This window comes from Colletotrichum destructivum, chromosome 1, assembly GCF_034447905.1.
Source record: "Colletotrichum destructivum chromosome 1, complete sequence".
NCBI classification, from domain to species: Eukaryota; Fungi; Ascomycota; class Sordariomycetes; order Glomerellales; family Glomerellaceae; genus Colletotrichum; species Colletotrichum destructivum.
Window position 1 is genome coordinate 130,406 of NC_085896.1, and position 23,480 is coordinate 153,885.

The 23,480-nt window shown below is 55.9% G+C and overlaps 6 protein-coding genes across 6 annotated transcripts; 3 read left to right on the forward strand and 3 right to left on the reverse strand.

Annotated features, from left to right (window-relative positions):
- Nucleotides 1-4,413: 4,413 nt before the first annotated feature.
- Nucleotides 4,414-4,650, forward strand: CDEST_00047 (uncharacterized protein; the record flags this gene model as incomplete). The annotated part of the gene is made up of 1 exon (XM_062916206.1): nt 4,414-4,650. The coding sequence occupies one exon, from the start codon at nt 4,414-4,416 to the stop codon at nt 4,648-4,650; it is 237 nt and encodes a 78-aa protein (XP_062772257.1).
- Nucleotides 4,651-6,204: 1,554 nt separating this feature from the next.
- On the forward strand, nt 6,205-8,694 carry CDEST_00048 (Putative SANT/Myb domain-containing protein). The gene is made up of 2 exons (XM_062916207.1): nt 6,205-7,005; nt 7,072-8,694. Exons 1-2 carry the CDS (start codon nt 6,865-6,867, stop codon nt 7,921-7,923), a joined length of 993 nt encoding a protein of 330 aa, XP_062772258.1. The 5' UTR covers nt 6,205-6,864; the 3' UTR covers nt 7,924-8,694.
- Nucleotides 8,695-12,149: 3,455 nt separating this feature from the next.
- CDEST_00049 (Putative dihydroxy-acid/6-phosphogluconate dehydratase, ilvD/EDD domain, dihydroxy-acid dehydratase) lies at nt 12,150-14,474 on the forward strand (the record flags this gene model as incomplete). The annotated part of the gene is made up of 5 exons (XM_062916208.1): nt 12,150-12,308; nt 12,522-12,619; nt 12,689-12,696; nt 12,797-12,904; nt 13,003-14,474. 5 exons carry the CDS (start codon nt 12,150-12,152, stop codon nt 14,472-14,474), a joined length of 1,845 nt encoding a protein of 614 aa, XP_062772259.1.
- A 578-nt stretch (nt 14,475-15,052) lies between these two features.
- CDEST_00050 (Putative glycosyl transferase, family 15, nucleotide-diphospho-sugar transferase) lies at nt 15,053-18,243 on the reverse strand. Its single transcript, XM_062916209.1, has 5 exons — nt 17,005-18,243; nt 16,548-16,946; nt 16,411-16,497; nt 15,956-16,358; nt 15,053-15,860 (listed from the first exon to the last, which is right to left on the reverse strand). The coding sequence occupies exons 1-5, from the start codon at nt 17,292-17,294 to the stop codon at nt 15,519-15,521; spliced, it is 1,521 nt and encodes a 506-aa protein (XP_062772260.1). The 5' UTR covers nt 17,295-18,243; the 3' UTR covers nt 15,053-15,518.
- A 2,220-nt stretch (nt 18,244-20,463) lies between these two features.
- Nucleotides 20,464-21,414, reverse strand: CDEST_00051 (Putative short-chain dehydrogenase/reductase SDR, NAD(P)-binding domain superfamily; the record flags this gene model as incomplete). The annotated part of the gene is made up of 1 exon (XM_062916210.1): nt 20,464-21,414. One exon carries the CDS (start codon nt 21,412-21,414, stop codon nt 20,464-20,466), a length of 951 nt encoding a protein of 316 aa, XP_062772261.1.
- Nucleotides 21,415-21,760: 346 nt separating this feature from the next.
- On the reverse strand, nt 21,761-23,280 carry CDEST_00052 (Putative large ribosomal subunit protein uL15). The gene is made up of 2 exons (XM_062916211.1): nt 22,829-23,280; nt 21,761-22,736 (listed from the first exon to the last, which is right to left on the reverse strand). Exons 1-2 carry the CDS (start codon nt 23,191-23,193, stop codon nt 22,148-22,150), a joined length of 954 nt encoding a protein of 317 aa, XP_062772262.1. The 5' UTR covers nt 23,194-23,280; the 3' UTR covers nt 21,761-22,147.
- Between the last annotated feature and the right edge of the window lie 200 nt (nt 23,281-23,480).

The window sequence follows — 23,480 nt, forward strand, 5'->3', positions numbered from 1 at the left end:
AAACGCCAACAAAGAGGCGACGAAACGAGATAGCACTCCCAATCCCAGCGACTGCCACCCCGGGTCGCACCAGGTGCGACGAAAAAAAGGAGCCCTGTGACCACAGAGATGAGCCGCTAGCTTTATGCCAGGCCCAGTCTTGTATGCTGTCGTTAGCTTCATGATGTCGACATAAAACTTAAAACGCCCTCACAGACCCTGACCCGGCGGTTGTCTACTGCCATCCCGTCTCTGGTCTTCATGCGCTGAGGGCGGCAACGCTTCGTGACGCCATTCTCCCTTGCCAGGTCTTGCACGTTCGTTCCGAACATGAACAGAGTATACTTGTACGATGTATGCCTTTTCGGCAAGTAGCGATGAGACACCCCGGCTGTGAAACAGCTTTGGTCGCAAGGTTCCGGCACAAAGTGTTTGAGACTCGTGGCTCTCTGGCAACAGATCACACTCTTCCATCCACCCATGGAAGCCACGTCTACCACAACACTGTGCGCAAGGTGCCCCTGGGATCGGACAAGCCGTGAATCGGAACGGTGGTCAGTGCCCGTCGCGGACGGTTTTGACGAGTCTGCCGATGTTTTCTTCCAGAGTGCCGGTCGAAGCAACATTGGACGATGGGAATTTATGCGAGCGGTGAGACGGCCGATGACCAGATGATCCAGCGACGATCCGTGGCGAAAACAGACAAACACGGAGAGTTGGGACGGCCGTTGGTCCGTTGCAGGCTTCAGGCCTAGCCCTTCCTGCTCCGGCCTCCTTTGCATTCTTGAAGCCGCGTGTGACTGGGAAAGGAGTACGTGTGACATCGGAGAGGCTCAGCACAGACCCACAAGGCTGGGCCAGGTATCCTCGACACTCGGCCGAGCGAAACTGCGGCACAGGTAAGAACCTCATACAAGTACAAATGGATCCTTGGGCGCGTACTGACCGACTTGTCGGGATACCAAGCGGGGCCTGAATCAATCGGTTGAGCAAGGTTTGGCAGGCGAAGATCCCCATTTGCGGCTGTTAGGCTGTAAATACAGAGTCGAGACCCCGAACAACTTCTGCAGCGGGCAGAGTTAATGTCGATACCTGTAATCTCGCTCTCGTTAGTCTCCTTCTTCCGTGGATGCGCCTGCGCTATTGTAGGACTGTTGGGCATGGGGTCGCTCCAATCTATCGCTTGAAAGATCAGACGAAGGGTGTGTCGCCAAGCTTCCGTCAAGGAACCAGGTGCTACAATTAATCTAGTCGAGGCGACGTTGACAATATGGTCCCAGTACTAGGTTTGCTGGGGGGAGGCGAATCCGGACTAAGAGGCTCAGTCGATGCGGCTGTTTCTGACTGTATGGCATCCTAAGTCCACCAACCACATTGTGATCAGTCGATGATGGTCTTCGGGTGATGGGCTTCCCGAGGATCATCACCGCCATCGCAAAAGACGAGATGAGATGGCAGAGCATACAGGGGCTGTGACAGTTGGGGATTCCTCTGGCAGAATCGGAGACTATGTCGGTTTGCGGTTTGCGGGCGCTGGTCGACTCTCACGGGCTGGGGTCGACCCTATCGACCCCGCAGGTTTGGCGACGGCGTATTGCATTTGTTGCCGAGAAAGCTAGCCAGCCGTTGATAACCCGGATGATGAGCTTTCCGTCCCCTTTGGTGTGCTGCTCTCACGTCTTGTTGGACTGGATGGAGAGAGATTCTTTGTTTCCATCCGTTCTTGGCTATCGAGGCTCCCAAAGACAGAGTACTCGGGGGCTTCGGGCGACTAGGTGGCTCGATTGTTAGGGGTGGGCGGCCATGTTGCAGGTTGGATGTACCCTGGATGATTGGACTACAACGGTGCCAGGGTTTGGCGCTCGAGACGACAATCAATTATGGTTCGCTTGCTGAGTCCAGCATCGTGGCTTTGCCAAAGCATGCGAGACATTGCGAAAGCGGGCGCCAGATGGTCGAACGGGCGGGCAATTTCTTCCAATGCACGCAGGATCCGGAGAGGACGAGCGATACTGCCACGGACATTTGGGGGCCATGAGGGGCATTCGGTGGGCTGTGTTTCGATCTTCATCGCCCCGTTGTTGAATCTCACGTTAGTGAAGCTACTCAAGGAGCAGCCTGTTCCTATCGGGGCATTGTGGCTGCGAGATGTTTCTGGTCTTGTAGGATGTAAATTGCCATCTGCCATATATGGCAAGTAACGGACCTGACTCGGCGGTCGACCCGGCCATCAGGTAGGCAGCACACCATCAGACTGGTTTGACAGACAGGACAAGAAAGTCAGACGAATCTGATGTGGGAGTACTCTGTACAGAGTAGACGGTGGAGGACCGAGACCGAGGGTTGGCCCAGACATCTCAAACTCTCGGACTGGAGGGATATGCGGGCCCGGAGTCTCGGCCGTGGTTCTGATCGCCGCGTCGGTGGCAGCACTAGGTGTTCACAGGCAAAGTCACTCATGTGTCGATAATATGATGGCTGAAGGGCGAGGGATCTGAAAGGGATGGGTGGAGGGGGGGGGGGGGAAGGAGGCGGTTGGGAGGGGAGTGCCTGGCACAATGGAACGGATAGGCAGTGGAAGTGCGTATCTGAACGGATAGATTCAGCAGAGATCTCGTGAGAAACAAATAAGGTTTCCTGCATTAGGGCCCCTCTGTTGTTTCCTACGATCCATGTTCGTCCCGTCGGTCGGCTGAGGGTGTGAGCGTGGCCGGCTGGCTCTCTGTCTGTTCGCGGCGTGTGTTTGGGGTTTGGTGAATCTGTAGGAACTGCAGTCGCGAGGTGACTGGACCAGGCAGTCAGCGGAGGAGAAGCTGCCAGCCACAAATTTAATTGGGCGAGACTTCCTGCGGGCGTTTTGAGTGATACGTGAGTGGCTCAATTGGTACCAGTGTGGAGTAAAAGTCAGTACGTACCGCCGGCAGTAAAAGGGGGGGAAGGCGACCAAGAGGGAAAGGGCTGATACGTGGGTGAAATTGCATCTACGTGCTAGCGAGTTTCAAGGGACGTGGGCCCTGGGACAGATTTTGACCAATATATCTGGGTTTCCCAAATGAAGACAGTCAGACAGGCAAAAACGCGTAGAGCCCCTCCTCCTTCTACATTACCCCTCCCTCCCCCCCCTGAACAATGGAGATTTTTCTGGAGGAAGAAACTATCCTTTAATTGTGATGTTGTTACGAAAACAGGTGAAGCGCTTTTATTGCCCTCCCCACATCTTGGCACGAAAGTGGTTTGAGGCTGCATTTTCGCTGATGTGTTTTAGTGCGTGCGGGAGGCGGGGGAGGATATTGTTGTCAGGTACCGACTGCACTACGCACTATGGAGCCCGAATATATGGCGGCGTTTCGAGAACAAATTCGCCGCGGCGAGCACGAGGGGAGGGGCTTGAGCCTTGCCTATGGTCGGCGGGCGTGACCCAGGCATTTGGAAGAAACGTTTGGAAGGGATGGGCCGGCCTTATGAATAGTATCCGTGTTTACTCGTACCTCTGTATGTAGTACGGCGACTTAATCTTGCCCAGATAGGACCGTGGCTAAGCAAGGCATGGATATGGATGGATGGACGCACGTAATTCAAGCCGCAATGCGATGGGATGTCGTAGTGTAGGGTAGTCAATCAAGACGAACATGCCGTTGTGCCGGGCGATCCAATGGCTGGAAAGTGAGAAAGTGGCGGATGGACACCTTTCACACCAAGAGCAAGCCTGAGATCGTTAGTCTCAGCAAAGCGCAGGTGCCCAGGAGGCGTCGTCAGAGAGACGAATAAGAAACAGCCTCATGTTTCGATGCCAATACCAATGCCTATGCCATGCTTGGCGGAACACCAGACACCTGGACACGTCGGTAGAGTTGGTAGCTATGAATTAGGCCTGGCGTTGATCAGACGGACTCGAGGTGGAGGAGTGGCCATGCCCAGCCAGTCAGACCTTAATCCGAGTTGGTTATGAAGTGAGTGGGATACCTGCCGCATGGTGTTGACGGTACGGCGAAAATAACGCTATTCGTGAAAGGGCGAGCCCTGATATCAAACCAAACAGCCGGGTTGGATATGAGCCTGTCGCCGCGGTACCTTGAGAGCGGTTCTGGTGGCGCAATGATTCTCTTTCTGGAGGCTCTCACACGAGCGACGAGGGACCACCTGGGACGGAGTAGGACGAAGAACGAAGGCGATGGCAACGGGCAGGGATACTCGGCCCCGCCGCACCGGTGACCACCTATGTACAGAGATACAATGTACGGGGGTACGTACATATTCTTCCATGGTCGCGAGGCTGATCGGGAAGGGGTTAGTAGCGATTCACTCTGTTCCTGACTTGTCTCGATTCGACTTAGCATTAGTATCGGAAGGTACGTACCGAGCAGGCCTGCGAGGCGGACTCAGGGGGTGGTCGCGAAAACGAACCAATGACAGTGATAAGCGCGCCTCTGTAACATGTACCGTCCTTCGCTTGACCCCGCCGTCAAACGTCAGACAGACATCCTCACACAACCTTCCGACACAGGGTCACTTTTCACGATCAGAACGAGCCAGACGACGCCCATCACCACCACCACAACCACCATCACCAACAACAGCAACAGCAACAAAAGCACTAGTGGCAGCAGTGGCAACAGCGTCAGAAGCAGCAACCCTGGTGAGCCTCACAAACGATGGTGGAACAGGGACTAAGGCCCCAACGACAATAACGATACCAACAACGTTGTTGGCAGCACGGCCTTTCGCTCATCGCCGCACCACACGTAGACCACAGACCACGATACCGAGACGGAGAGGACAGACAGACAACCTGCTCTATGCCTCATCCTGCTCTCGATTGGGCATATGCTGCGAACGTACGCATCGTGAGCCCGCTCGTCCCCTGTCTTCATTCTGCACTGCACTCCAGAGTCCAAGTGCACCTCGCTTTCTCCGCTCCTTCACAGAGCCTCAACCCCCTACAACCCTACAAGTCTGTCGATACAGCCCTTCCTTCGCCCTCCTTGTAACTGTCCCTATGAGGCCGACAGTGAGGAGACGTATGCTTATCGCGACTTGACACCAGACGTCTGCCGCAAATAGCAACACCCTCTTCCTTGTTGCGAGCCACCCGACCCAACCTGACGGTGTCGACCTTGTCGTGTTCTTGGGATCAACGGTTTGTTTTCGAATCAAGGTAACGCCATCCTGTGCCATGTCCCATACTCTGCGGCGCCCTGCCACGCGCATCACAACATCAGAGGAAGTATGGGATTCTCTCTCCATCAGTCATGAACAAGATCCACTGCGCATGTGTCGTGACCGAAACCAGAAAAAGAAAAGAAAAAACCAGCCGGCGGGTCGTCGCTAGGCTTGCAAATGCATCTTTGCTCTCCCAGCCAGCTGAGGCTCTGAATACGGATGGATGGAGCCTGGCTTGGCTCAGACCGGGGCACTCTTCCTCGATGAAGAAAGACAAGAAACAAAACGGGAGCGAGACACCGCTCTTTTCGGTAGTTAGACGCCGCCCTTCACGGTCTTGGTGGCTGTTTACCCCCGTGTTCCAGGTTCAAGAGCCTCCTCTGTTTAATTTCTCTCGTTCCGTTTTGCTCTTCAACGGCCCCATCTCTTGAGCCCAGGACCTGGTCTATGTTCTCAACCTGCATCCGAGCCTCCGAGGCTACACCTCTTTGCGGGCAATCTTCCATCTCGCTTTGGCTGGTCTATTGGTTCGCTCCGGTGGCTGCTCACTTCTCAATCCATCATGGCGGCCGGTTGAGACGCACGTTCGTCTCTCACCGGATCCATAATCTCGTACCCATGTCTGTTCCTCGTCCGTCTCCTCTTTCTGTCCCTGCCCTCGAATGTATTAGTTACGTACAGGGGTGTGGCCGGAACAGGGTGTGGCTTACACAAGTGGTCCTGGGTGTGTCCTGTTCACTTTTTTGCCCTTTCTTTCCCTCCTCTTCTCTTCCCTGTCTCTTCCCTTTTCCCCCCTTCAGAAATGGGGATGGCAGCAGGCCGGCGGATCAGACCAAACGTTATGCTCTGCTAATTCTGTCACATCCCACCCCATCTTCTCCAGGGTCTGCTGGCATCACTGCTGAATATCTGCAACAGGGCTAGACTTGACGGTGTGCTAGACCCCTGTCATGCATGTACCAGCGCGCCCGAACATGATGAGGCAATGTTTGCCATGCCTGCCACCCGCTCTTCTTCTTTGGGAGGGTGTGTGAGTGGTGCCTGTTTAGAGACGGGTACAGGATACGGTCAGATGCTTGCAAAGCTGGTCATGTCCCGTCCTGCCAGTTGCCAGAGACCCAACACAACCACGGCTGGCATTATTACTTTATCTCCCCTCTCCCCCCCTCAACTCGAACTGTTCCCTTCTTCTGTTTACCTTCACTACCTTCTTGGGTTTATCATCAACATCCCTTTTTCTTCGTCTTCTTGAAGCGCAGTTGCGTGTCCTTCTTTTCTTCTCCCGCAGCTAGGGTTTTACTTTCCTTCATTGTCCAACTGGCTTGGCTGCACACATTCATTTGACTACGCTTCTTGAACACCACCTTTTTTTGTCAATACACTTGACCTATCCGGTTTATTCAAACGAACAGCTTCACTTCTTTGGGACCATTCCCCCTCATCAAACAACGCTTCTCCGTTTCCTCTCCTTGACGGATCTGCAAAAAGCCGACTTCGTTGTTGCGAGCTTCCGGCCGGAATTCCCCCATTTTCCACAACCACTTTATACTTTTCGATTCCTCGGCAGCCAGTTTCTGTCTCACCAATTATCAACCCCAGCTTCCAGGACGACGCGAAGAACGCGCGAAGATTTTCACCTTCAAGAGACCAAGAGTTTACTTGTACTTCTGAGAGGTACCTATCGACATCGACTGTTCGGAAACGATTTTACGAAGGAAGAAAAACATGTCTCCCACGATGCAATTGGCACCCCACACGGCCACATACGCTCCCACTTCCGACGCCATGGATCGTCACGAGTACGGCGTCACCAAGAACCGCAAGGCGGCTTCGACCGGCGGCGGTAGAGCATGGAGCGAGGACGAGGTATGTTTCACCACAACTCGGCGGGCTACGGTCCGCCCGCATTGGAACTGTCTAACCTCAGAACAGGAAGTCTATCTCCTCCAGACTCGTCTTCAGAAGATGCCTTACAAGCACATCGCCGCTCACTTGAAGAAGACGGAGCTGGCATGCCGTCTTCACTACCACCAGCTTAGCCATGGCAGCAACCGACGCAAGCAGCGCACGACCTCGGTCTCTTCCGGTTCTTCTGTAAACCACTCCCCCGTTATGCAGCCGACGATGCCTACTCCAATCCGGGAGTCGACTCCTCGCTCCGTGTCGCCCCCCGGCCGCTCGACGAGCTATGCCCCCGTCTCGCCCGCCCCTATGCAACTCCCCAGCATCATGGGCAACGGCGCTTCCCCTCGTCTACCCGCCATTCTTCCTAAGCCGGTCTGCATGACCCTGCCGCCTCGCACAGCTTCTCCCAACCGAGGATATCCCACCCCTCTTCCCGAGTCTCACAGCGCCCCTCTCCCCCCTGCCGCCTTTCAGTCCATGTCCGGCAGCCTCCCCATGACGCCGCCGCTGCGTTTGGAATGCGCTCTCCCTCCCCTGCAACCGCCTGTCAACCACCATCACGTTGACATGAACCGCCTGCAGTCCGTTTACACTGCTCACCGCGCCTCGTTCTGGGCCGCCGTCGCCAATGACTACGGCCCAGGTGCCAGCCCAGTCCTTTTGGAGCAAGCTTGGAAGAGCGGCGCGTGTTGCAGCCAGCACCAAGCCAGCACGCCCATCACGCCGACTTCCAGCCCCGACAACACGGATCGTGATGGCTACGACAAGCCCCAAGACAAGACGCGCATCTCTGCCATTCTTGGCATCGACGCCAACCCGCGCTCTCCCCGTGAGCGCGAGTTGGTGAGACGTATGGAGGAACAGCGCGTTGGAGCCTAAGCCATTTTGGGCCTTCCGATCCTGTCACGCACTTTGATTACTTCTACTAGTGTATTACTTCATACGTTTTGTGCACAACTCTTGTTTGGGGATTTCTGTTACTTTCTGATGTGGGCAACAACAAGACTACATCACCAAGACAACAGCTTTGTAATTCGCTTCTGTCTGCTTGTCTAATCCGAGCCGTTTTCTTTACCTTGGCCTTGGCTAGGCACGCATTTTCTACGTCCTCACCGTACACGATCACATACGACTTTGGGGGGGGCAACTGCGAACACAGTTGAGTGATATCCGGCGCAGGAGGGAGGGGTTGGCTGCGGGCTCTTGGAGAAAGAAGCCCTCATCAAATTTGGTTATTTTTCTTCTTTTGTTTCCCTCTACCTGGTTGGGCAAAAGAACTATCGCGGAGGCTTATGTGAGAAACCCCAAGGCCGAATTCTTGAGACGGGATAGCCAGGCATGGTGAGCAGCGCTGAGGGCATTTCATACGTTTCTTTCTTGTGGGAGGCATCTTTTCAAACCATACCAGAAATGAAGTGATGACACGAACCACGCACAAGCCCTTGCGCTCACATGGGAATTGTCCACAATACATGTCTAGGCAGGCTTTTTTGTACAATAGAGAGCGGCCCGCCAGGTCGCCGAGGGATTGATGCAGACGATGATTGCGTTGGTTTTTATTTCTTGTTTTGGGTTTTCACTATTTTTCTCTTTATCTTGAAACTGCGAATTGACCATCAGAAGTTTTAAGAGAATGTTGTTATTTGACGCGGTGATACTACGAACTGGCTAAATGACGTTTGGGCTCTCCTATCAGCATCAGTGACTGAGTGCGAGAGTAGCTGCTGGGAGCAAGTTCTTGTCCAAGCGCGCGTGATGTTTTGAACCTTTCCCTCTTTTTTTATGTTGTATTATCCCTCCAAGGTTTCTTGAGTCCTTTCGCTCAATGGGGTTTGCAAATCGTTGCGATGGCAGAGCTGAACGTTTGTTTTGCAGTGCTTTGATCGTCCAAGCTGCAAGTTTGTAGTTGCAGTTTGCAGACGCAGATGCAGATACTCCCTCAAAGAGACGTGCATACATGTAGTGTACCTGAACGATCAAATCGGCTTGCAAGATATGAATCCCGAGGGGGAGATGTGGCCCGAAAAGATGGGACAGCGTCGGCCATCGCTCCTCCTGGGAGAGGGGGTTGCAGCTTGGACAATCTATTATGAGCAAGGTTACCTGCATTTGTGTGAAGTCGTCAGAAGCCTTCAGTGAGTGTGCCTGGATGATGAGGATGATTACGCATTTGGGGTGTTTGGATGTGTGGTTGTCGTCTGTAGTAGGCTCACACACCATGTTCTGTCTAGTCAAGTATGCTTTTGCCTGTCCCAGCCATCTTTTCTTCAACTCACCCCTGCCCCCTACGTACTCCATCTCTCTATTTGGACCAAATATCCCAAGGTGGTGCCGCCAGTCACTAATCACGGATCATCGCCAACCTGACACCCCTTCCCCCCGAAACCTTCTTTCCTCCCATCTCTTGAAGCATAACAGGTTTTGGCCATGTCGGGCCACACGCCCGCCAAGCATTGCCCCGGGACTCTTGTTTTCCAGGGGACGAAAGGAAGAGAGAGAGAGAGAGAGAGAGAGAGAGAGAGAGAGAGAGAGGACAGCAGCCGTCAGATAGAGGGGACGAAGGGAGGGGGAGGGGGGCTTCGTCATGAGTTGCGCCATCCGTCTGTATTTCCAAACCAGCAGAGCAGAGTTGGGCGGATAGCTCGGACGACGCAGGCGCCGCGACGAACGCCCTTCTCTCCCCGTTTTCCTCGCGTTCCTTTTCTTTCTTCCTCAAACACCGTGGGGCGGGCAGCGAAAGCCGGTAGGGGAACCCCAAAGAACATTACTTCATTCGCCAGCGCGGTCCCTCGCCGCTCTAAACACGGAGTCAAACAGAGTGCCATCCCATCGTGCTGATGATGGAGGAGAGCAGAGGGCGGGCGGACGACAGCGTCAGGGAACATGGGTCCGTCCATATGCTAACGGGTTGTAACCTGTGACTTGTGCCCTCCGAACCGTCGTCAACCTTTCGCGACACGACATGGCCTTGGCACGATTACTGTTTCCAGTCTCTTGAGAACACGCACGCACAATATGACGACCACGTCCCCCCCCCCCCCCCCCCCCCCCCCCCCCCCCCCCCCCCCTTCCCGTCCACCTTGCCGTCCAAGATATGGTTTGTTGTTGCTGCTGCTCCAGCGCCGGTATTGCGTGCATACGCTGGCTTTCAACGAAATGGCTGCACTGTATACCATGAGTGTAGCAATAGGCGGGGGAGGGAGGGGACGTGAGGGTTGCATCAACAACTCCGCACCCAGACAGCCGACCGCACAAGCCTTGAATGCATCATGCGGGGGAGAGCTGCAGCCAGGCGGAGAGTCCGTCGAAGAGCACCATCTGCACGGACGGACAGACAGACAGACAGACATACAGACAGACTGCCTCGTACCAAAAGACACCGAGGATCGGACTTCAATCCCCGACCCGTCCCTCGGGAATCGGCAACGAGCTTCTGCCCCCGGGTCCCTCCCGCCCGTCTTCGGGCAGTTTTGGTGAGCCGGGTACGAACAGCAGTTGAGAACCCGGGTCCCGACAGCAAAAGCATGATCCAACCTATCGTCGGACGTCCCGCGGCCCTCCGACAACGCCAGTAGAGCGTGCAATTTCGTGTTCTTCTTCATGTAGTGTCTCCTCCTCCCCTCCGATGCTGGCCACGTCATGGACCGGCGCCGAACGCACCTCGACGGGCACTCAACACCTCCTACCCACCACCACAAATACCTTTGCCGCGATTGGAGACGCGGCTTAGGTGGGTGGGGGAACAAAACTATTATCCCACAAATGTGGATACCACACTCAACAGGTACCAACATACATCTCAAGCCATCGGGACTCGACTTGATTCGCCTTGGAGCCGATGCAAGCAGCAAACGACGCCCAGTCCAATAACCAGCCATGATGGACAGTGAGTGACACCAGACAAACGAACCCACGGGCTGGCTCGCGTCCATACCCCACAGACTGGCGCCACCCAATCGCCCTCCTCCCCGCGGTTAACTCCTTGAGTTGCAGCTTTGCAGGAACGCGAGTGATGTTTGCCGGTGGTGGGACAGACTTGCACGTTGGAGAGAATGCCGTTGACGATTTAATCGGCAGCACGGTAATGTCTTTTTTTGGGTCGTACTCGACGTGATGTGACTTGTCTCCTCGGGGCCTCCCTTCCCCCCACCCATCCTCATTCCCAACCTTGTCGTCATTCAATGGGAAGATGGGAATATTTCCCATGGTCAATTTCTATATCCGACATCTCTCGCCTAGTCATCTCGTCACCCGCTTTTTCCGTCTTACCCGTCGACGGGGATCTTCCCCATCTCGTTGCCCCTCTCCCTCTCTTTCCCTCTCTCTCCTTCTGTCTCTTGCTTGCTTCATCCTCGTCCGCCTAGTTCCCGTCCAGTTTACCACTAAAGAAAAACTCAAAACAAAAGTCAATTGGAATCAGTTTGTCATTCCAGCTCCCGCGGACTACGCACCGACTCGCCCGACTCTCGTCTCCTCCTCTCCCGCCGCAGCTACCCGGGATCAGCCCACCGAGAGATGTAATCCACTTGGTCTCCGTTGGCTGCCCTCCCAATGGGAGCGCATGTAATAAGCAGGGCTGGGCTCCATGGGGAGTCCCGAGCGGATCTGTCCCCCAGGGCTTGGTGGAGTGCTGACGGTTTCCCGTCCATGGCAGAGTGAGGTTCCTTTGTAGTGTACCATAGGTAGGCATGAAGAGGAGGAGAGAGAAAGAGAGCAACACGCCGCGTTGGTGTTGCCCCCACCCATCCTTTTACCCGCATTGTCAAAATACCCGATGATAGCTGTCATTGTCGGGAGTTATGCTCTTGAACTTGTTTGGTGCGTGAAACAAAGTTCAAAAGAAGTCGCCGCCTCCCCCCCCGGACTTAGTTGCTGCTCCTTCACCCCGCGTTTCCAACTAACCGAATCCCCCCCTTCAACTATCCTTTGTTGACAAACACCTCTCTTATCCAGTTGCAACGGACCTACCTCGGTGCTGAAACAAGAAACAAGAAACCCTTGCCCTCCGGATTGTCACAAAGGAAGAGATCTTCCTCATCTTGACGCGATCGCGCCCCCCCCTCCCCATCTGCAAGAAGCAAACACAAAACTATTTCTCTCACACAATGGGCGCCGAACAAGAAGGCCACGTCCCGGGCGACGTCAAGGAGACGGGCTACAAGGACAGCCACGACTACATCCAGTTCAAGGAGCACGCCATCGACGGCCAACTGAACCGCTGGTCGCATACCATCACGAGAGAACATGACTTTCCCGGCGCACAGGTACGCAGACCAAAGCAATCTCACCTCCATGCGTCTGTCTGTCTGCGAAACCACTCTTCTTCCAAGTTGGAGAATGCGGGGTTGTATTATACATTTTTTTTCGTGCTGGCGATGCGGGGTGGTCTCACCGCGGGGTACTCGAAGAGCCTCGGACAAGAAGAGAGGAAGAGAGACGAGACGAGACTGAACTGGCTGACCGTGTCGCTTTCGTAGGCCATGCTGTATGGAGCTGGCGTGCCGAACAAGGAGATGATGAAGAAGGCGCCGCATGTCGGCATTGCGACGGTGTGGTGGGAGGGCAACCCTTGCAAGTACGTGAATCTTCCTTCCTCTTGGACGGGTGCCGGAGCATTGCAATATGACGACTAACAAGACCAAAGCACACATCGTGAGCATCACCCGACACAAACACACACATAAACACACACAAACTTGGAGAATAAAAGAGGTTATAACCGGGGACCACCATGACTAACAAGGCGGCGCAGTCCTCGACTTCGGCAAGATCGTCAAGAAGGCCGTTGAGAAGCAAGGCATGCTCGGGTGGCAGTTCAACACCGTCGGCGTGTCAGACGCCATCACCATGGGAGGAGAAGGTAATTAGACAGCTCCCCCCCTCTCTCTCTTCCTGTCAAACACCCTCCTCTCCAAACTACAGGTGGGCTAACCAACACACGCGCGCCCACCCCTTCAGGCATGCGCTTCTCCCTCCAGACTCGTGAGATCATCGCCGACAGCATCGAGTCGGTGACGTGCGCGCAGCACCACGACGCCAACATCTCGATCCCCGGCTGCGACAAGAACATGCCGGGCACCATCATGGCGGCCGCGCGCCACAACCGGCCCTTCATCATGATCTACGGCGGCACCATCATGAAGGGCCACTCGGACCTGCTCGAGAAGCCCATCAACATCAGCACGTGCTACGAGGCCCGCGGCGCCTTCACCTACGACCGCCTTCATGCCAAGAGTGACCCGGGTGCCAAGGGCCGTACCCCGTCTGACGTCCTCGACGACATCGAGCAGCACGCCTGCCCCGGCGCCGGCGCTTGCGGTGGCATGTACACGGCCAACACAATGGCCACCGCCATCGAGGCCATGGGCCTCTCCCTGCCGGGCTCCTCGTCGTATCCGGCCCTGTCGCCCGAGAAGGCCCGCGAGTGCGAGCGCGCCGCCGAGGCCATCAAGATCGTCATGGAGAAGGGCCTGCGCCCGCGCGACCTCATGACCCGCGCCGCCTTTGAGAACGCCCTCGTACTGACAATGATCCTCGGCGGCTCTACCAACGGCGTCCTGCACTTCCTCGCCATGGCCAACACTGCCGACGTGCCCCTGACCATCGACGACGTCGACCGCACCAGTAACCGCATTCCCTTCCTCGCCGACCTCGCGCCCTCGGGCAAGTACTACATGGAGGACCTCTACCGCGTCGGCGGCACCCCCTCTGTCCTCAAGATGCTCGTCGCCGCGGGCCTCATCGACGGCTCCGTCATGACCGTCACGGGCCGTACCCTTGCCGAGAACGTCGCCGACTGGCCGTCTCTCGACCCCAACCAAAAGATCATCCGCCCGCTCTCGAACCCCATCAAGGAGACGGGCCACATCCGCATCCTCCGCGGGAACCTCGCCCCTGAGGGTGCCGTCGCCAAGATCACGGGCAAGGAGGGCCTCTCCTTCACCGGCACGGCCCGCGTCTTCGATAAGGAGCACGAGCTCGACGTCGCCCTGTCGGCGGGCTCCATCCGCCGCGAGGACGGCAACCTCGTACTGATTGTGCGCTACGAGGGCCCCAAGGGCGGGCCCGGCATGCCGGAGCAGCTGCGCGCCAGCGCCGCCATCATGGGCGCCGGCCTCGACAACGTGGCGCTCGTCACGGACGGCCGGTACAGCGGCGCCTCGCACGGCTTCATCGTCGGCCACGTGTGTCCCGAGGCCGCCGTCGGTGGGCCGCTCGCCCTCGTGCGCGACGGCGACACCGTCACGATCAACGCCGAGACGAACCGCATCGACGCCGTCGACGTCGACGAGGCCGAGTTCGAGAGGCGGAGGAGGGACTGGAAGGCGCCGCTACCGCACGTGAGGAGGGGCGTGCTGGGCAAGTACGCGCGCTTGGTCGGCGATGCGAGCCATGGTGCCGTGACGGATCAGTCGGATCCTTCATGGTGAAGAGGATTTCGTACATGAGGCGTCGTCCGTCTGTTGCGTAGATTACGAGCTGTGTTCTTCTCGGTATAGACGTAAAATACAGCATAATTTGATGTTAACCGACGTTCCCGGGTGAATCTGCAGAAGTGTGTCGGATGTAGCGTGCTATCGTTTGTCTGCGGTTGGGAGATGTGTTGAAGGAGGATGTTATGTTGGGGGATCATCTTATGAGTCTCTCATCTGACAGCGGAGGAAGCGGAGCGGAGCCGACGATGGCCTGGTAACTGACAGTACCAGTATTTACCTTGACCATCAGTCTCTGGCCTCTCGGCCTCAACAGGCCCCATCATCATTGACAGGTGCTTCGCAGACAGAGCTGAAGACTCATCACCTTCAAGGCATGATCTCAGTATACCACATATATACAATTCCGCCAGAGGGCAAGGCCACTCCGGCATGCACTTCTAACACTAAGAGCTCTTTCAGTAACAGACGTCCATATTTCGTTGTTTATGCGTCATGCAGCTTGGTATCCTTGTGCGCGCGGAAATAGAGGCATATTCAGCCCCTATGTCTCCCCCTCCTCCCTCCCTCTCTCTCTCTCTCTGTCTGTCTGTACAGCGTCTCTCTTTCTCTCCCTCTCCAAAAACCGAAAAAAGACCACTCTTGGCCCAGGAGATGATGATGACCTGAGCCAGCCGTTTCTGTAGCTTTCCACCTCTCTATGTCATGTGTCGCAATCCCTTGTGGTGTGTGTAATGAAGAATGAAAATGAACAGAACCCGATTATGGACAATGGCCGAAACTTTGAAACCCTCAAACTCCCAAAGAACTCGAGAAAGACCGATAATGGCAATGCCGCTACACCCAAGCGTGCGAACATTAAAAAAGACTCCCTCTGAAGACAAGAGAGTCTAGCGTCCCCGCTTCGTCAATATACAATCCCTTGTGCTGATCGTTTCCCCTGTAATTGGTGCCAGGTACCAGAAGCAGTGTGTGTGCTGGCTATGGACTTGTGGCATCGTATGCAATGTTGTCATGTTGCAGTTGAGGTTGCAGTTGCGATCACGGGCTGGCCCATCCACCTGCAACGTCAACCCATTCAGCAAGGCATGAACCCTCCTTGCCCTCAACATCGACAATGTCGGTGTCGCATCTGCACCTGCATCCAACTCCGTTCTCCTTTTCAGCATCCCAGTCGTCCCAGTACTTGTCCTCTTCAGAGCGCTTCTTCTCGTCAAGAGTTGTCTTCTCGAGGTAGGCTGGTCTGGGCAGCTGTCGGGCAGGGGCGTTTGCAGGGCAGTGCTGGATAGTGGTGTGTCGGTAACCAAAGTCTCGGAAGTAGTGGATATCACGGGGGGAGAGCAGGGCACCAGCAGCCAAGGAGTGGATAGGGGCGTCACCCCACTGTCATTTGTTAGTCCAAGTCCTTGCCAATCGGCTTTGTATGTTTGTGTGTGTGTGTGTGTGTGTGTGTGTGGGTGGGTGTGCAAAGAACTTACGCGTTCCATCCAAAAGCCTCCACTGCGGTCCATCATCTCGAAGAACTCCTCGTACTCCTTGCTACGGAACCAGTCAAGGCTAGCAATTTCGAAGTTGGACCAGAAATGGCACATGTTGTATGTCTCGCCTTCCATAGCTTCGGGGTCGACATCGGGCAGGTTATTGCGATTTGGGTCGCTGCGCAGGACCTCCTCAGGGAGGGGGCTCTGGTCGGTAGGCGGCTCCTCCTTCTTCTCGACAGGGTCAACGAACATCTCCCACAGGCCCTTGGATTTGAGACCCTTAAGGCGTTTGTAGGCCGAGGCGTATCTGAAGATGTTGGGGACAGTCTCGCGGAGCTCCTTGACGGCGATGGTGAAACCATACGTCTTGTTGGCATCGATCATGGCCCAGAAAGGATCGCTACATTGGTTAGAAATATTGAGGTGGGCGGTCGGGGGATATATCAACATACTAGGTAATGTCGCAGAAGTACTTGATCTCGGGCTCGAGACGCCAGTACCAGTTATACTTGGCGAGAAGCTCGTGCTTGTAGAAGAATCTGGTATGTGTTAGCGCTGAGTCAAGCTCAAGCTTGCGGGGCTTACTTGCCCAGAGTAGAAACGGCACATGGCGTGGTAGCTCTCCAAGCCGCCATACATGACGGCAGCATCACCCTGTTTGGCGATACCCTCCTTAGCGACCTTGTGGTCGATCCAGTCGGGGTAACCCCACATCTCAGGGCCAACCTTGCCGAACTCGACGGGGGCGGACGTGTAGTTCTTGACGACCTCCTTGAAGGTCTCGTTGAAATCGCCGTCGTTCAAGAAGACGTAGGGGTAATGGTACCAGCGGTTGAAGTGGCGCTCGATGGACTTGATGGATTGGATGACACCGTCCAACTCCTTGTTGCGGGCCAGGACGACAAAGGCGCCGTTGGCCTTGGGTCTGCTCGTGTCGGGCTCGAGGCATCCGGTGACAAACACCTTGTCGTGCTCCTCGCTGATTTTTCTGCGCGTAATCATGTCAGCTCTTGCCGATTGCAGACGGGACAGAATTCGGGACGTACCTGATGGCTGGCGGTGCACCGGCAGGCATCAATATTCTTCCAGGAGAACTAGGATGTCTGACGAACAGCACGAGGATAAGGATGACAACGATCAGAGGGAAGAGGATGACGACGCCGAGGGGCACCGAGATGCTCGAGTTACCACGGAGGCGCAAAGGTCTTCTGAAGAAGGCGAGGCGCGATGCCAGTCTATTCTGGCGAGCATGCTTTGTGGTAGGCTTCTCGTCGGCGGTGGGTAGTTGAGGTGCCGTCGAGGGAATAGCCTTGACGGCTCGTCTAAAAAGATCCATGACTGCGGCTGCGGCTTACCGTGGCCAGCAGAGTCGTGAAAGAAGAAAGAGAAGGTCGGTCAGCTGGTCAGGCGGGTGTTGGATGAAAGTCGGATGAGAGATAGGATGGCTCCCTGAGGCGATAGCGCTGGGCGAAGAGACGTGTCGTCGAGATGGATTAGGATTGGTCAAGGGGCACGATGGCGCTGGCGATTTGCGGTGCGAAGCGACGATTAAGATTTTTCGTTTGGATGAACGCGCGAACCACGAACAAAAAGCAAAGCCGTATCTGTGTCTGGTCGAAGCAGCGAGAAAAGGGTTTCCTGTCGGACGAGGCGTGTGTCGGGCGATGCGAATTGCCAAGTAAACGTGAACGAGCGGCAGGGACGAAGTTTCCCTCGAGCAAGGCGTCGGCTGCGGTTGCGGCGATGGGAAGTGCTGAGCGAGCTGGCCGAAGACGGGCGAAGCTGGCTGAGGCTTGACAATCTTCAGGCTGCGCGTCAAAGGAGACGGTGGGGGGTGTCAGCACGGTAAGCTGGACGGTCGACTACCCTCTCGTAGTGGTGTCGTCGAAAGGTCAAAAGGCCGACGGGTTGAGCCGAGTCGATGGTCAATTGCGTCAACAGGACGTCTCGGCAGGTGACATAGGCCAGTAGTGGCGTTCGCGAAGAGAAAAGGAAAAAGAAGAAGCGCGTGGCCCAAAACGGTCTTGTCGTCTTTCGTCGTCGTCGTCGGGTCGTGGGAGGAGGGGGGAGGGGGTTCGAGAGGGAAGTTCGTCGGCGGAGAGGGGCGGGTTCGTTAGAGGTTGGAGGGATAGGGAGAGGTAGGAGAGAAAAAGGGAGCAGCAAGTCGGCTAATTAGGGAAGAAACCAACTTTTCGGGGGGTGTGGGAGGAGGATGGAAGAGAGATGATAAAAAAAAGATAAAAAAAAGCTGACAGATGTCACGGACACGGATGAGAAGAGTCCAGGTCGGTCGGTCGGTTGGCGTGTGTTTTTGGCGATAGGAGAGCCCGGGGACGGGGGAGACGTCGACGGGGGCGCGGGGGGGCAAGTAGCGAGACAGGGACGCCGGTCTCCTGTCATGCACCAAACAAAAAAATTGGAAAGGACACACAGGCAAATGGCAAATGGGCAGCGGATGGCGACGAACACGACATGGAAAAGGGACCGCCGACCGGTATTCGTTAGCGTCTCGGTATGGGGGGGGGGGTTAAGGGGGACATTGTCCTGCCACTGCTACCTACTAACTACCACTTCTACTGACAACTGTCACCCTGTTGACTTGTCGCCCGTGACCTGTTCGACTCATAGCCGTCTTTTCCAGCCTTCTCAAAGTCTCGATTCCCATCTTTGACAACTTGCCTTTGTCTTGTTGCTTCGAGTTTGTTTGATTAATTCATGATCTGGGATTATTATTATTATTTGCTGCTACTGCTGCTGCTGCTGCTGCTGCTGCTGCTGGGATGCCAGAGACGAGACCGCACTGGACTGCGGGAGCTGCAACAACAGGGAACTCGACGTAGCCAACCAGGCCAAGCTGAGGGCAAACAGAGTGGACACAAAGGGGCTTCGAGTGGATTCGGACTGGCCCAGGCACCTCGCATCATTGGGTGGATCATCCCGCCAAGAACCGCGGAAAGGAGGGAGTGGATACCCTCCTTTTCCCACCCGAGTACGTACCGTCTTCTTGGGCAATCTGGACTTTCTGGCATCCCATCTCGATAGGCACCTACAGTGAGCTAGGTAGGTACCAGCAAACAAACTGATTTCTTGATTCTTTGCCAACTGCCAACTGCCAGGTTCTAGCTTCCAGCTTCCATCTTCCGTTATCCTTCCCAGTAGTCTCATACGCATCTGCATTGCCCGAATCAATTTTTGCCAATTTCCCGATTCCCTGCACAGCGGTTCCATCTCCTGCAGACACTGCTGCACTGCTGCACTGCTGCACCACTGCACCAGCGCCTGCACCTGCGCCAACGCCAATGCTAGCAAGCACTTGCAAAAGAAGCCAAGTTAATCGCCAGCAGCCCTGGCACCTGGGCTGCTTTGGGAGGGGGCTCCCCCTTGATCACCTACAGCCATCGTCCAATCGCTGGGCAGACGAAACCACTCCTAAATCCGAGGCATCCTGTCCTATCGCGGCCTGTCTATCCCTTTTTGCGCATGCGACACAGATCTCCCGCCAGCCAGCTGCCTGCCACTGTCTACATATATCTGTCTTCCACGGCTCCGCAAGACAGTCAAGGATGACCTGTTGAGCTGTGGGTCGCTGGATAACCATGACTTCAACTCTATCAAACTAGATGCGCCCTGCTTTGACTTGCTTTCCAAGAGACCTGTTCGTCAATCTTCGATGCCAAGCGTGACCCGCCACGCAACCATATTCACGTTATCCCGGTGCTGGGCCTGCAAAACAGCTGGACAGAAAGAACCAGTTCAGCGAAACAATAACCGACACACAAATGCTATGTAATCGAGAACCGGATGATGTTTTGCTCTCTATAGGTGCAGGCAAGTTGCGCTGTTCAGAATGCGATTTGAAATGACCATCGTAATGTCTGATAACTTCAGAATGAACCGCATCCTATCACAGCCTTCAATGGTAGAAGTGCCATGGTTCAGGTCATCTTTCCCCAGAGCTACTATCATCAAGTAGCACGGTATCAATTGGCCTCCAATGCTCTTACTCGATGATCTTTGAGCCTCAATTCTTGGCTTATTTGGTGGTTTCCATGGGAAGACACCGCTTCGCTTTGTTGGCCTCAACTTGCCGCAATGCCTGACATACTTACGACCGTCTCTCCTCTTACCCATCCAACACTTGTTCCCTTTACCCTTGCTGTCCCGCGTACTGTCAAACCAGATGGGTGGTCACGCCGAGCCATGTACCGAGTTCAAGGACATGAGGTGAAACCACTTTGTGAGTGGTACTGCATTCTCCTTAACGCAAGTGTCTAGGTATACACGTTCCTGCATGACCTGCTTCTCCTTGTTGGACAGGTCTGTCTCGTATTGCTTCGTCTTCTCGCCCCTGGCGTTATTAACGTGCGGTGTTCCAACTTGGGTTAACCGTCCCTCATTTCTCGTATGGTGTTTGTGACGTGGTTGTTTCTTGATAGTCCATGCTAGTGACAGAACTTCTCCGGCATGACTGGTCTCCTCCATTCAATGACTTTCCCCCGTTGTCTTTACTTCTCCTTGCTACGCATCTTCTTCTCTTCATACCTTAACCACCCCATCATCATCCGTATCAACGGGCCCTGCACCATCGTCGGCATCAAGTCTAGAAACAACATCGGCACCGCATGCCCCCAGTACGGCACCACAACCGCTCGTCCACACCCGACCCGGTCCAGGATGCTCTGGGCCATCGTCTCAGCCGAAGGCCAAAACACCCGTGGCTGCATCAGCTCCGTCCTTGTCGCCACGGGCCCGACCCTCACGCCTAGTACCTCCACGTCTACGCCGTCCAGCGCGAGTTCCTCCGCCATGCTCGTCGATAGCACATTCATATACGCCTTGCTTCCGCCGTAGAACGAGAGCAGCGGCGGCCCCACGTCGGCCAGCGAGCCCACGTTGACGACGAGCGCGGGCTCCGCCGGGCCCGTGAGCCTCGGCAAGAGAATCGAGGACAGCAGCGTCGGAAAGAGGGCGTTCATGTGCACGTTGTCCGCGATCTCGCCCACCGTGGACTCGTCCAGCCGCCGCATGACGGGCACCATCGGCACGCCGCCGACGTTGTTCACGAGCACCCTCAGGTTGAGGTTTTCGAGCGGCGCCAGCATGACGTCCCATGGCGCCGCCCCAGCGCCTAGGGCCACGGCATCGCCGACCATGATCCGGAACTCCCGGCCCGGGTGCCGCGCGGCGAGGTCGTGCCTGACACCCTCGAGCTTGACATCGTTGCGGCCGTGGATGACGACGTTGAAGCCGCGGCGGGCGAGCTCGTCAGCGAGGCCCTTGCCGATGCCGTCGCTCGCGCCGGTGACGAGGGCCCACGCGGGCCTTCCATTGACGGTTCTGCGGTAGCGGTCGAGTGCGGATTTGCGGACGAAGGGGAAGAATGGCCAGGAGAGATTGTAGGCGACGGCAAGGAGGGCGAGGAGTCCAACTGCTGGGAGGAATCCGGGTGAATCCATATTGAATAGGGATGAGTAGTGGTTGAGGTTGAGTACTGATGGCAAGAGGGAGGAGACCACCAACATCCCCAAACATGCCCACCACTTCCTATTTATCCCCTCCCCCAATGACACGTGAAGCACACATGTGAATGGACGGACCAGACGTCATCCAGCTCATGATGTCTTCGAACGGGCTCCCGTGGCAGGGATGTGTGAAGAAACGCCAAACGCTCCTCTTCATGCTTTTTGCATGGGAGCTGGGCCATCCGAGGACCGGAGACGCCAACGCAAGTCCGAGATACGGATACGCCTATAACTCCCCACGCGCTCCCTCCGAAGTCAACTGATTTCACGCACTCGTGCCAGATCTACCCGTGCGCGCCGTGGCATGTGTGGGGGAGGAAAAGAGAGAGAAGGGGGAGGGGGCGGTTCTCAAAACATTTTAATGACGAGGAAGAAAGTTAAGCTAAACTCTTTCTCCCGTCTCCCCCGGGCAATTCTCTTTCCAAATGAAATCATGCCCGAGTTCCGAGGCGAGGGACCTCTGTCAATATCAGACGGAAACCGACGAGTGAGAAAAGCCCCCAGCGTTCTTTTTGCATGGGGTAGTATACAATGTCTGTACATACATGTCGCCGGGAAGTAATAGTACATTCTTTTCGCCTGCCGTGACTTTTTCTTTGGTCTCTCTTCCCCACCGCCGCCTCAAGAACCCCCTGAGTCGTCTGCTCCTCCGTCGGTGATTCTCAGCTTACCAGAGGAGATCATCGGCGCTGGCCTTCTTCGCCTTCTGGAGGGCCGCCCGGCCGGGCTTCACGACGCGCTTCCTCGGGATGGGTACCTTGAAGTACAAACTGGGCGACTCGCCCTCCTTGAGAAGGTGGCTCAGATAGCCGCGGTGGGCGGGGTCGCGGTAGTACTCGATGTCCTCACGGCTCGTAGGGTCGGGCAGGCGGTATTTGAAGGGCTTTGAGCGCGCCTCGGCAAGGACGCTGGCGACGTACTCCTTTCCGACGGGCAGGGGCTTGTCTGTATTCTCGCTCTCGCCGCGCAGGATGCGCCTAATGGACTGCTTGGTGTAGAACCTCGTGAGGATCTTGCCGCCATTGGCCTCGACCGCGTCGATGGCGGAAGCGGAGGCGCGCGAGACCATGATGTCGATGGGTTGGCGCAGGTCCTGCTTCCCGCGACCGAGGAGCTTAATGCCGTCCTTGACAGTGCCGATGAGGCCTGACTCGATGATCTCCTTGACGGTGATCTGCTTCGTGGGGTCGATACGGCCGGCGTCGATCCATTGCTGGAGCTTGTCGAGGTTCAGCTTGGACATGCGGGGGGCGCGCCTGGTTGAGATTAGCAGCGGTTCCCCGTTTGTGTGGACGTGATTCGGCGCATCACGACGAGGGAAAGAAAAAGGGGAGAAAGGAGCGCCTACAAGTTGTCGAAGCCCTTGGTTCCCCTTTGCACGATCAAAGGCGTCTGACCACCCTGGAACCATGGCTTGACCTTGCCGTGCTGACCCTGACCCTTGTGACCTCTTCCGGATGTCTTGCCCTTGCCGGCCGAGGCACCTCGACCGACGCGGATGCGCTTATTGTAGGCGCCCTTGTTGTCGCTCAAGCTAGCAAGGATGGAGGCATTGCGACGGGCGGTGGTGGTGGTGATGGAGCTGGTGGACGTGGTAGTGCCGATGGACAGGCCGGCGAAGAGGGAGACGAGGCTCGGGGGGTTCGTCGAGGGTCGCAGGGCTCGGCTACAGCATGTCGTCAGATGCAATGGGGATAGTAGCCGTGGAGGCATCGTCGCTGTCGGTATGTGGTGGCGGTAGTGGTAGTCGTCGGCGATGGTGACAAGCCCAAGATCGCGGAGTCTAGGTTCGGTGTTCGGTCCTCCAAAATTTCCAATGGAGCCAGCCGCTTCACAGGAGCTGCAGTAGCTGGCGGCCCCGGTCGCACGCACAGCCGAGCGGAGCCACGCGAAGAAACACTGAAACTGCACAGCCACTCAGCTAAGGTCGAAGCGTGTGGCGGGTGTGGTGGGTAAGTAGACGCTATGAGTTGCGTGTGGCTGGTGGTGTGTGTTATATA

Coding starts and splice junctions, on each gene's coding strand:
- CDEST_00048 (XM_062916207.1), top strand. CDS start 6,865: ATGTCTCCCACGATGCAATTGGCACCCCACACGGCCACATACGCTCCC. Junction 7,006..7,071: donor GAGCATGGAGCGAGGACGAG/GTATGTTTCACC, acceptor ACCTCAGAACAG/GAAGTCTATCTCCTCCAGAC.
- CDEST_00050 (XM_062916209.1), bottom strand. CDS start 17,294: ATGGATCTTTTTAGACGAGCCGTCAAGGCTATTCCCTCGACGGCACCT. Junction 16,947..17,004: donor GGTGCACCGCCAGCCATCAG/GTACGTCCCGAA, acceptor GATTACGCGCAG/AAAAATCAGCGAGGAGCACG. Junction 16,498..16,547: donor ATGTGCCGTTTCTACTCTGG/GCAAGTAAGCCC, acceptor AACACATACCAG/ATTCTTCTACAAGCACGAGC.
- CDEST_00052 (XM_062916211.1), bottom strand. CDS start 23,193: ATGCCTCCACGGCTACTATCCCCATTGCATCTGACGACATGCTGTAGC. Junction 22,737..22,828: donor ACCAAGGGCTTCGACAACTT/GTAGGCGCTCCT, acceptor AATCTCAACCAG/GCGCGCCCCCCGCATGTCCA.